The 13,431-nt window shown below is 45.2% G+C and overlaps 1 protein-coding gene across 4 annotated transcripts in view; it reads left to right on the top strand.

Annotated features, from left to right (window-relative positions):
- STK36 (serine/threonine kinase 36) overlaps window positions 1-13,431 on the top strand; it is a 272,812-nt gene that overhangs the window by 138,692 nt on the left and 120,689 nt on the right. For all 4 annotated transcript variants that reach the window (XM_078652681.1, XM_078652680.1, XM_078652678.1 and 1 more), the window contains exons 11-13: window positions 8,630-8,809; window positions 9,462-9,559; window positions 12,207-12,312. In XM_078652681.1, coding sequence (XP_078508807.1) covers window positions 8,630-8,809; window positions 9,462-9,559; window positions 12,207-12,312 — 384 coding nt within the window. The remainder of the gene's footprint in view (window positions 1-8,629; window positions 8,810-9,461; window positions 9,560-12,206; window positions 12,313-13,431) is intronic.

The following is a 13,431-nucleotide window of genomic DNA, read 5'->3' as shown; positions in this document are numbered from 1 at the left end:
ATAAAAACGCATAAATGAAATAAAATAAAATAAAAGACAGATCGCACCCTGCCAGCTCGTATCCCTGCCCGTGCACAGTGGTGACACCGTACACTGCCTCCTTGTGGCCGGCGGGGGGCCAGTGCACGGGTGGAGCATGGTACACAGTGCGGACTTGGTGCACTGCCTGTCAGCCTGTGCCGTGCCAGCCCCCTGCAGAGCATGCTCCATGCCACGGCAAGCACCTGGGAGTGCAGTGCCGCTGCACAGCGGGGGCTCAGGACACTGCCTCCTTCTTTACCTTCTGATGGTGCCAACTATTTCTTAAAGTGCAGTCTCGAGATCACCATTACTAAGAAATGCTTCAAAACACTCCCTGCTCTGTCCTGGCAGCCCAGATATGGCGTATCTGCTAGTCTCCTAGGAAAGGGGTACGTCAGAAACGGGAAGCGGGCTGAAAGGCAGGCGTGTGAAACGGAATAGACTGCGAAGGGCAGAGCAGCCAGCTGCTGCAGAGAGCCCCGCCGACCGTGCAACAATGTATGAGGCTCTGCCAGGGGCGCAAACTAGCTCCAGCAGGCAGGGCTATCACTGGAAGCCGCACAGACTGAGGCTGGCATGGAAAGTAAGGCCCTTATCAAACAATCCTCCAAGTTAATGAATATTATATATTTTTTAAAGTGGAAAGCAAGGCAGCACTGCGGAGAAAACATAAAGCCCTACTTTCTAAATATCCTTGTGTGATTTAACCACCACAACGTATCCGTTTTTTAGGTCGAGCTGGCGTTGGAGCGCGAAGCGCTCCCGCCAGCGAGACTATAGTCACCTTCCTCCCTGTCAAGGGAGTAACAGCTGTGAACAAGCCCGATACAGACCTGGGCACGAGCCGACCCAGGTCTGTGAACGAGCTTCAAGGTTGAGCAGCTTGTGCACGTTTGTTGGACGTCAGGCGCTGCAAGCCCGCCAGACCAATTATCCCAGCATGAAACTCTACTTCCTGAGGCGCCACAAGACCAATTATCCCAGCAGGAGTCTCCACTTCCTCAGGCGCTGCAACAATTATCACAGCATGAGACCCACTTATCACAGCATGTCAACAGGCGCCCCAGGCTGCTGGAGCACTCAACTATAATTAATGTGCAGTTGAGTGCTCCAGCAGCGTGGGGCGGCTCTCTGCATGCTGTGATAATTATCACTTTGGGGCCTCATGCTGTGATAATTACGGCGGCATGCTCTATTTGCAGCACTGAACATTTTCAAAGAAGGTGAAGCAGTGACATTCATTGAAGACACTCACCCTCACGCCCTCACCCCCTCACCCCTCACACACCTCCTCACCCTCACACACCTCCTCACCCTCACACCCTCACCTTCACACCCCCTCACACACACCCTCACATACCCTTACCAGCACAGCAAAACACAACACAGCACAGCAAAACACAACACAGCACAGCAAAACACAACACAACACAGCACAGCACAGCAAAACACAACACAGCACAGCACAGCAAAACACAACACAGCACAGCAAAACACAGCACAGCACAACAAAACACAGCACAACAGAGCAAAACACAACACAGCACAACACAGCACAGCAAAACACAGCACAGCAAAACACAGCACAGCACAACGCAGCACAGCACAGCACAACACAGCACAGCACAGCAAAACACAGCACAGCACAGCAAAACACAGGACAGCACAGCAAAGCACAGCACAGCAAAACACAGCACAACACAACACAGCACAGCAAAACACAGCACAGCAAAACACAACACAACACAGCACAGCAAAGCACAGGACAGCACAGCAAAGCACAGCACAGCAAAACACAGCACAGCAAAACACAGCACAGCAAAACACAGCACAGCAAAACACAGCACAGCACAACACAGCACAGCACAGCACAACACAGCACAACACAACACAGCACAGCAAAACACAGCACAGCAAAACACAGCACAGCCAAGCACAGCACAGCAAAACACAACACAACACAGCACAGCACAGCAAAACACAACACAACACAGCACAGCAAAGCACAGCACAGCAAAACACAGCACAGCACAGCAAAACACAGCACAGCACAGCAAAACACAACACAACCCTCACCCCATCACCCCCTCACCCCTCACACACCTCATCACCCTCACACACCTCCTCACCCTCACCTTCACACCCCCTCACACACACCCTCACATACCCTTACCAGCACAGCAAAACACAACACAACACAGCACAGCAAAACACAACACAGCACAGTACAGCAAAACACAACACAGCACAGCACAGCAAAACACAACACAACACAGCACAGCAAAACACAGCACAGGACAGCACAGCAAAGCACAGCACAGCAAAACACAGCACAGCACAACACAGCACAGCAAAACACAACACAACACAGCACAGCACATCAAAACACAGCACAGGACAGCACAGCAAAGCACAGCACAGCAAAACACAGCACAGCAAAACACAGCACAGCAAAACACAGCACAGCACAACACAGCACAACACAGCACAGCACAACACAGTACAGCACAGCACAACACAACACAGCACAGCAAAACACAGCACAGCACAACACAGCAAAACACAGCACAACACAGCACAGCAAAGCACAGCACAGCAAAACACAACACAGCACAGCACAGCAAAACACAACACAGCACAGCAAAGCACAGCAAAACACAGCACAGCACAGCAAAACACAGCACAGCACAACACAGCACAGCAAAACACAACACAACACAACCCTCACGCCCTCACCCCCTCACCCCTCACACACCTCATCACCCTCACACACCTCCTCACACCCTCACCTTCACACCCCCTCACACACACCCTCACATACCCTTACCAGCACAGCAAAACACAACACAACACAGCACAGCAAAACACAACACAGCACAGCACAGCAAAACACAACACAGCACAGCACAGCAAAACACAACACAGCACAGCAAAACACAACACAACACAGCAGAGCACAGCTCAGCAAAACACAGCACAGCAAAACACAACACAGCACAACACAGCACAGCACAGCAAAACACAGCACAGCACAGCAAAACACAGCACAGCACAACACAACACAGCACAGCAAAACACAACACAGCACAGCAAAACACAACACAGCACAGCACAGCACAGCAAAGCACAGCACAGGACAGCACAGCAAAGCACAGCACAGCAAAACACAGCACAACACAGCACAGCACAGCAAAACACAGCACAGCACAACACAACACAGCACAGCACAGCACAACACAACACAGCACAGCAAAGCACAGCACAGCACAACACAACACAGCAAAACACAGCAAAGCACAGCAAAGCACAGCACAGCACAGCAAAACACAGCACAGCATAGCAAAACACAGCACAGCAAAACACGGCACAGCAAAACACAGCACAGCAAAACGCAGCACAGCAAAACACCTCACAGCAAAACACAGCACAGCAAAACACAGCAAAACACAGCACAGCACAGCAAAGCACAGCAAAGCACAGCAAAACACAGCACAGCACAGAAAAACACAGCACAGCACAGCAAAACACAGCACAGCACAGCAAAACACAGCACAGCAAAACACAGCACAGCACAGCAAAACACAGCACAGCAAAACACAGCAAGCACAGCAAAACACAGCACAGCACAGCAAAACACAGCACAGCACAACCAAGCACAGCACAACCAAGCACAGCACAACCAAGCACAGCAAAACACAGCACAGCAAAGCACAGCACAGCACAACCAAGCACAGCACAACCAAGCACAGCACAACCAAGCACAGCACAACCAAGCACAGCACAACCAAGCACAGCACAACCAAGCACAGCACAACCAAGCACAGCATAACCAAGCATAGCATAACCAAGCATAGCATAACCAAGCACAACAAAAAATAGCATAACAAAAAATAGCATAACAAAAAATAGCATAACACAACACAACAAAACATAGCATAGCAAAACAAAGCATAGCATAGCAAAACACAACACAACATAGCATAGCATAACAAAGCATAGCATAACAAACACAACAAAACATAGCATAGCATAACAAAACATAGCATAACAAAACACAACATAGCATAGCATAACAAAACACAACATAGCATAGCATAACAAAACACAACATAGCATAGCATAACAAAACACAACATAGCATAGGATAACAAAACAAAGCATAGGATAGCAAAACAAAACATAGCCTAACAAAACATGGCATAACAAAACATGGCATAACAAAACATAGCATAGCAAAACATATAATAGCATAGCAAAACATAGCATATCAAACACAACAAAACATAGCATAGCAAAACAAAGCATAGCATAGCAAAAGATAGCATAGCATAACAAAGCATAACAAAGCATAGCATAGCATAACAAAACATAGCATAGCATAACATAACAAAACATAGCATAACAAAACACAACATAACATAGCATAACAAAACACAACATAGCATAGCATAACAAAACACAACATAGCATAGGATAGCAAAACTAAACAGAGCATAGCATAACAAAACAAAGCATAGGATAGCAAAACAAAACATAGCCTAACAAAACATGGCATAACACAACATGGCATAACAAAACATAACATAGCAAAACATATAATAGCATAGCAAAACATAGCATATCAAACACAACAAAACATAGCATAGCAAAACAAAGCATAGCATAGCAAAACAGAGCATAGCATAACAAAGCATAACAAAGCATAGCATAACAAAACATAGCATAACAAAACATAGCATAACAAAACATAGCATAGCAAAACAAAGCATAGCATAGCAAAACACAACACAACATAGCATAGCATAACAAAGAATAGCATAACAAACACAACAAAGCATTGCATAGCATAACAAAACAAAGCATAGGATAGCAAAAAAACATAGCATAGCATAACAAAGCATAGAATAGCAAAACAAAACATTGCATAGCATAACAAAACATAACATAACAAAACATAGCATAGCATAACAAAACAAAACATATCATAGCCTAGCAAAACATAGCATACCAAACACAACAAAACATAGCATAACAAAACATAGAAAAACAAAGCATAACACACACAAGCACACACACACACAACCACACACACACAACCACACACACATAACCACAACCACACACACAACCACAACCACACACAACCACACACACAACTATCTATCTATCTATCGCCCTCACTCTATCTGTCTATCGATCTATCGCCCTCACTCTATCTGTCTATCTATCGCCCTCACTCTATCTATCGGCCTCAGTCTATCTATCTAATCGCCCTCACTCTATCTATCGCCTTCACTCTATCTTATCGCCCTCACTCTATCACCCTCACGCTATCTATCGCCCTCACTCTATCTATCGCCCTCACTCTATCTATCGCCCTCACTCTATCTATCGCCCTCACTCTATCTATCGCCCTCACTCTATCTATCGCCCTCACTCTATCTATCGCCCTAACTCTATCTATCTATCTATCGCCCTCACTCTATCTATCTAATCGCCCTCACTCTATCTATCTATCAATCTATCTATCGCCCTCACTCTATCTATCTATCGCCCTCACTCTATCTATCTATCGCCCTCACGCTATCTATCTATCGCCCTCACGCTATCTATCTATCGCCCTCACTCTATCTATCGCCCTCACTCTATCTATCTTTCTATCGATCTATCGCCCTCATTCTATCTACTTATTTAGATACTGATCGCCATCACTCTATCTATCTGTCTAGCTATCTATCGCCCTCACTCCTATCTATCTATCTACCTATCTATCTCGCTCACTCAATCTCTCTATCGCCCTCCCTCTATCTATCTATCCCACTCACTCTATCTATCTATCCCACTCACTCTATCTATCGCATCACCACAGCATCACTAAGGGGCACAACAACATCACTATGCGCTACCACAACAACATCACTATGCGCTACCACAGGATCATTGAATGCCACAGCATCACTAGTCGCCACCACAACATCTCTCAGCCCCACCACAGCATCAATCTGTGCAACCATTTACCAACAACTGGGTCAAATATGATCTCTCAATGTTTCAAGCTTTATTACAAATGTCACAAAAAGAGGTTAGTATTTCACTTCTGTTCTTGGATTTTCATCACAATAAAATACACTGAACATATTCTTCAGAAAAGTTATTTACAAAAGTTTATGCTATTGCCATTATAAATTACAATAACTTTTATTTAAGTATTAATTATTAAAAAAATTCAAAGCCATTGTTATTTGTAATATCAATACATCTAAGTCACGTGAATACAACACATATTGCATTACAAATGCTATAGGTGTCACAAGTTATAACTATTGGCATTGTAAATGACAAAGCTATTATTTTTGCTATTTTCAAAACCAACACATATATAACAAATGTGTCATTTACAATACCAATAGCTCAAACTTTCCTAATGCGAGACCTTATGCATTGCAAATGCTTGTTTTAGACTTGTAAGTTACACACACTTAGGTCTACTCTGGTCTAGGACAAGAATACATCTTCCTTCCATTAACACGATAAACTATCGTTGATTCCCACACAGGTCACACTCACATCCCAAAACAATGAAAGGGCCAAGAATATAATGCTGAATCGTTCTATCCTTGGGTCCTCTTCTATTTCACTGCCCCTTTAAGTGCATCCCACATAGACCAAACTACAAGGCATCGCCCTTCCAACAAAGCGTAATGTGCGGGTACATAGCAGTCCTAGACACATTTCAACTAGCCTTACCAGGTTTCGGCCGGATCCCCCGGCTCCCGGTAGATATGTGTGATGCTGTCTAAGGCAAATGCCCGCCCACCTTGTGATGGGAAAAGTAGCATAGACATGGCCCTGCGGGGGCGAACGATACGATTTGTTTCCTGGGAAGGATGCTCATTATAGAGTGCATAATAATTGGATCTACATTGCAGATCGTGTCCCAGGGCCAAATGTTGATGTTCTCGAGCCGACGTCTCTTTGTGGCTCTGCATCAATGTGTAATCTTGTTTAAATCAGCATGCTTATAACAAGCAAGACTAGTACTCTATCTTACTGCCAACTTTGCTTAGCATAAGCAACAGCTAACCATTCACAAACAATGTTTATATACCAATTGCAAATTAAAAAAAAAAATGTAATGCAAAGCATGGTCATTTACAATGCCAGTAACTCAAACTTTAATGCTGCAAGACCTATTGCATTGTAAATGCTTGTTGAACTTTGCAGGGCACTTGGTCTGCAGTAGGATGTGGCCCGCTGACACAAACTAAAGAAATAGGTTACAGCACCACTCCAGCTACTTGCAGAGATATGCTGCACTGTGGCTGCATGGACTATTGGGGCATTTGGACTGGAGCTGCATGTTTCCCACCTCTTGAAGGCTGAACCAAGCTTGGTAATCTACCCTTGGTGCATCTAGTTCCATAGAAGAGACTCCCAGCAAGCCAATGGAAACCACTGAGAACCATACATAGCACCTTGAAGCCACTTGCACCCACTACCCTCTGTCTGGCTGGCAAAAGTATTTATCAGTCATGGGCCAGAGTAGTGGAAGAGTAGTACAGGGAGAGCCACACCAGGCTCTCCTTTGAAACCAGCACATGGGCAGCCTCTGTGCATTTGCATTTAGAATGCATACATGGGACCACAAGGTCCATTTAATTAACCTTGTTCATCTGCCTGGCGTTACTGATTTAGTCTTTGAAATTCGTTTCAGTCCTGTCTCACACCCTGCCCAAGAGATACTACCCATTCACTGAGGTCCACTGATTCATGCTTCTGGCAACTTCAGAACTAGAGCTACACAATCCAACATTTCTGAGAGACCCTAATAATGAGAAGCTTTGTCCCTCTGTAGCATGAGCAGAACCCAAACCAGAGTATGATCCATTAAATAAGGCCATGCCCTACAATTATAATGTGTGTTATCACTTTAATAGTTCATGTTAGAAGCTTGAAACTACCACAATTCTTCTCAGTTTTAGTGGACTCATTTTTGAGATGTGTTATTTCTTTTTCAGTGATAAACTAGCCCGGTAGACTGTTGTTATTTCGATTATGTTACCATATCTGCTTCAACCGTCAGATTGCCTCCCATGAGCTAAGCCTTAATTGAGCAACCAACCTATCTAGAGAGGTAAGTAAACTTTGACAGGCCCAGTTTTCCATCTCTGACCCAGTACTCCACATCCTGAAAAGTAGGGAGCCCAAGGAGTCTCACTTTTGATACTGCTAGGTGGTTCCCTACAGTTTCCGGATCCTGTGCTAGGTGGTTCCCTACAGTTTCCGGATCCTGTGCTAGGTGGTTCCCTACAGTTTCCGGATCCTGGAAGAGACCTGGGCCTGAGGTGATCCATCATAAAAGGAAAACATGTCTCTGAGGTTAAAAACGCTGCCTAGCAGGTACAACTGCAGCAAGACGGGTGTGAATATTACTTGCTGATTGGCCTGCAACACGCAAGACGCTTTTCTAGTGCCTCTCTTTATGACAAGCGGTTTGTGTTGTATTCATGCATCCCTTTCTGCGACAGAGGAGTTTTTGAAGTGCTGCATGTTCTGTTGGAGAGGATGATCTATGTTTCATCTCTGTGCTCTCTCATACTTTTCACAGGTGCTAGATGGCATGCTGGAGGGGGCGGCTCACCTGCGGCCTGCACTTCATGTTGTGGGAAATCTTTTAGCTACCAAGTGTGACTCAGATCTGCTGCACAGCTTCTGTCAGGAGGTTGACATCCCTCAGTTTCTGCTGCGGCTGACCGGCCAGATCTTGGACAGTCCAAGCATCAAACAGGTTTGTCCCTTCAAGAGTCTGCACTGAGGATATGATGTGCAGTTCTTATGGCTGAGTGGACGAGGAGCTGCATTTATCCTCTCCCTTTGGCCTTATGGTCCCCTACTATTGATCATGCAAAGAGGGGATTTAATTTGTAGTTGGTGTTCATAACAAGAAAACAGCAGAGCATAATATAACAAAACAAAGCATGGCTGCACAAGTTAAACATATGATTGGATAAGATGTATGTATGGCAATGAGTTGTGCTTTTTCCTTTGTGAATCTGGCGCACTATTATTTTAGCAGTGTGTCTTCCATTGTGAGTTATGCATCTTGGTGAGTGTTTTCATGGTTTGAAAATTGTGTAGAGCTATGTTCTGGGCATGCCTAAGAGTTTTGCAATCTATGGTGCCTGCCAAGCTGTGCTCTGTGTGGTTTGCAGTTGGGCGTGTGTACTGTTTTCGCTCGATGGGCTGTGTGCAGCGTGGCTGAATTGTGTATTATGTATTGCAGATTGGGTTCTGTACTTTCTAAAGCATGGTCAGTTCTGCACTGTCTGTATGAGAGGATCAGTGGTGTGCGTGTGTGTATAGCAGGCTGAATTGTGTTCTTTGCAGTCAGTAGGTGGATAAGTTGACTAAATTCTCGCTATGTCCTCTTTTGCCCATAGCAGCCCTGGTGCCTGACGGTGCTGACGGATCTCCTTGCTGTGCTCACCGCTTACTTTGCCAGTGACTTTAATATGGAGAAGAGTCAGAGAGGAAACAGGTACAATGGGAGGAGGGTGCAAAAAACTGTTGAGAGAACATGTACCACATTTTTGTGGGAAGCAGATACCGGTGGAGGCAAATTGACAGTAACTGGAGTGGGAAAGGTACTGAGGAGGGTGTAAAGTTAGAAAATGAAAAGGTATTTGAGGCAGAGGGTTTTGGTCCTGGGGTCTACTTGTGTATGGGGTGAGAAAATGAATCTAAGGTGGGTGCCTGGTATATGATGTGGCTGAACAATTACTGGAGGAAGAGAACAGATACCGGTTATTGGGGAAGGGAAGTGTAACAGGGTGTGTTGGACAAGTACCCGGAGGGAGATAAGTGTTACCAAGATGAGAACCAATATCCGAGTCCAGGACATCTCCCAGAGAATACAGAGAACAATAAAATCCTGAGACAAGTCTTCGGGAGGTGACAGTGTTTCTCAGGGGAAGGAGTGTAGCCAGGGACGCAGAGGGAGAGGTACATACTGTGGAGGCGGAGGCATGTTGTAGGAGCAGTTTGTACAGATGCTAAGATAGATGCCAATGGATTGACAATCCATACTGGGAAAAGGACAGGTACCAAAGGTGGGATAAGGAGAAGGATACCAAGGGAGGAAAGATATGTGTATTAGAGGATGGACCGGATGGGGGAAAGGGTTTCAGTGGAGTGGGGCTCCGTTAGAGCAGGCGGCAGGTACTGGGAAGGCACAAGAGACGCTTTTGCACTCCCCTTTAGCATCACTTTACTTCGTAATGAGACCCTTCCGTGCTACTCATTAGGGCCACTTTGTACTCATCTGATTAGGGGCCTAATGTGCTCCTTCTAGTGCTGGCCATCTGTTCTTCTCTAACTAACTAGAGCCCCTATCTTCCTTTACTTGGGGCGCTGCTTCACTCATCTAAGTAGCTCCTCTCCTTATCCTCTTGATTAGCCCCCATGCTTCTGTAGTTTTGCTCTCTCTTATCTCCTCCTTTTAATGCTCCCTCTTTGTTCTTATTAGGGCCGCCTGTGCTCTGTGAACCCTGGAACTACAGATATCATCACTGTGTCCCATCTCTTCAGTGCACCACAGTTCGGGGTTGGGCTTGATCTGTATTAGGTGCAATTATTCCACCATCAAGGGCCCTTCTTGTCACAAAACCCACCCTCAGTTGATTCCTCAACTAGCCAAAGGGAAGGGGCCAATGGCTGCTGCATTTGTCTTTTAAGTCCACGCCCTACACTTTGTGTACAGTGCGCAGATGTCAGCTCTTTCTAGAACGGGCACTGTGCTCAAACAGAATCAAAGGCACACAACTAATTGGTATTTAGCAGTTGTGTTTGTTATCACATGCAGGCTAGTTCTAGACTCAGTACTGAAAAATAAGACTTGATGAGGTACAAGGTATTGTTATTTCTTAAAAGGCACTGGAGTGCAGTTGAAGTAGTCTTTAAATGACAGTAATAATGCACAAATACCAAAATGCATAAATATAGACAAATATTTAGAACATTTCTATAGGAGACTGAGCGAGAGGGAGGTGCAGTTTCACCCTGCTCCATTCCTGACTCCAGTAAAAATGCTGGTGTGGTGCATGAGACTCAACAGGCTGCATGAACGCTTGGGTCTTTTAGGCAGTCGATATCACTTTGCGACCTGAGTACAGCCTTCGGAGAACCTATCACACACATTTTTCCCATCAACCACTAGTTTGGATAGCCCACCTTCATACTGGTCTGAAGTCATAGGTACAATCCTGTGTACATGAGTTGTGATTTCCTGTCACCTTGTTGAGGTAGAACAGCCATCCGCCTCCCTCCTGGTACCAGACACACACAAGGAGTTACCAAAGAGGACAACAGGCACAGATACATGCATGGACACACTTAGCAACCCAGTACACCCAAGTATCTTTACAGAGGTCTTGACATTCGGGGACACTGCTGTCTTTCTTTGCCATCTAGTCTGCTGTTACTCCTGGCTTTGCTGTCTACCCCACTATTTAGTCCTGCCATTTTGGCTGGCTCTAATATGTATTCCTAGCTTTAGGCCTGGACTTCCAACATTTAGTGCAATTAGCACAAATTGTGATGTCTTATTCTACACTGGACCAGTTGCTGTCATTTCACTGTTTAGGACTGTCCCTCTTCTTTTAGTTAGATCAGTTTACCCTTCCTAAAGGGATGGCTTTGCCTTCTCTTCCGTATTGCAGGACTGTCTCTTTCTGCCTTTAGCACCAGCTCTCTCTCTCTCCATTTGTTCCTTGGCTTGCTGTGTTAGTCTTCGTTGTGCTGTCTATTCTTGCTTGTAGTCTTCACTCTGTCTTTCAGTAGCCTTTTTGTCATGTCTCCTCAGTTAATCTGGCTTTCTATTTCTGCTCTCAGTGATGTTTCCGATGTGTCTTCCTTTAGTGCTACATTTCATGGCTCTGCTTTTACCGTTACCTTTGTTATTTCCTCTTGGCTATCATCCTGGCTCTACTGCCATGTTGACTTGTTGACTTTGCTGATTTCTTTATTTTGTTCGAGTTCTGCTGTCTCTTCCTTCCTCTAGTGCTATTTGCATTCAGTCCTACCCCTGCTGTATGCTCACCTTTGATATGATGACATTTAGTGCCTTGCATCAGGTGCATCATAAATCCTTGGTCTAATAATTAACTACCCTCTGCTCCTTCACACAGCCTCCAGACCTTCCAGCAGGCTGCTGATCACTTCCTTGGCATGCTAGGAAAGTTGATCTCCCAACCAATCGACAGCGAAAGGATTCTGCGAGAGCAAAGTATCATGGTAAAACCTATCACTAAATCTTGGGCCACTGTAGACAAAGCTGACACTGAAGCTGACACTGATGGAGTGAAGTGAGAAAGAGCAAGCAATGGGGAGGGATCTATTTCCAACAGTGCTTGGATTCAGAGAGAATGGGGCATGATTTTTTTGATGAATAAAGCGCACTTTTTAAGAATACTTCACATGCATTCCTTACTGTTAGAAATGCATACCATGCATCAGACTAGACTTGGAAGAATCTCAGAATACTACTTGTTGGCACATTAGCGACTGCACAAAGAATGCTTTTATCAAAGTCAGTGAAAGCAATCAACCACCTCCAGACAAGCGCAGTACCACACCACAGTTAATCTGCTCTTCCCAGTGTAAGAATTGGCTTTTGTAGTCTGGTCTGCCCTGTTCCCATGATGCACTGGGCCAGGGACAGACTAATTTGCATACAGCCAGGTTCTGAAACTGGGATGGTGCAATGAGCTAAAAAACGGTGTTGGATCTAGCCCTGATCTCTTGACTGGGTGAGAGTACTCTGCTTAATTCAGAGACTCTGTCCATCACCACCCCTTGTTGTAAATAATACTGTTGTTTCATGGTCACTCTTTCTGGGCTCTTTGTGAATTGCCTGCAACTGCAGACCTGACTGTAACAAGCTACGCTGTGGAAAACAAATGGATTTATGTGACTGCAACATTTGTTTTTGTTAAAACAATTCTGATAGCGTTAGTTCCACCCCTCTCTGCATGCCCATGTCCCACTGCTATTATATGCCACCAACCATTCTCGGCCAATTCCTTGCCTTTTCTGCCGATCAGCAGGACGTAAGAAACAACTTTACAGGATATTTTGCCCCTTCCATGCAATCATAATCCTTTCAGCTGTTAGCTAGCCCTGGAAGAAAAACCTGGGGGGGGGGAGGGGGGGGGGTTCTTCGTATTTACATTTGGCTAAAAAGTGCATGATTCTACCATGCGCTCAACTGCCAATTTACATTAAGCAATGCATCGATTTGTGCACCCAAGTTTTCGGTTTCACAGTGTGCTAGACCTGGCAATCTTAGGGTGGTCTTCCCCCAATCCTTTTGCTTTTCCCCCCCTATGTTTTGCTGAATCTTTTTGTTGGCCT

Source organism: Lissotriton helveticus, chromosome 7 (assembly GCF_964261635.1).
Source record: "Lissotriton helveticus chromosome 7, aLisHel1.1, whole genome shotgun sequence".
In the NCBI taxonomy this organism is placed as follows: Eukaryota; Metazoa; Chordata; class Amphibia; order Caudata; family Salamandridae; genus Lissotriton; species Lissotriton helveticus.
The sequence above is the reverse complement of the archived record's forward strand: the minus strand, read 5'-3'. Positions and strand labels throughout refer to the sequence as shown.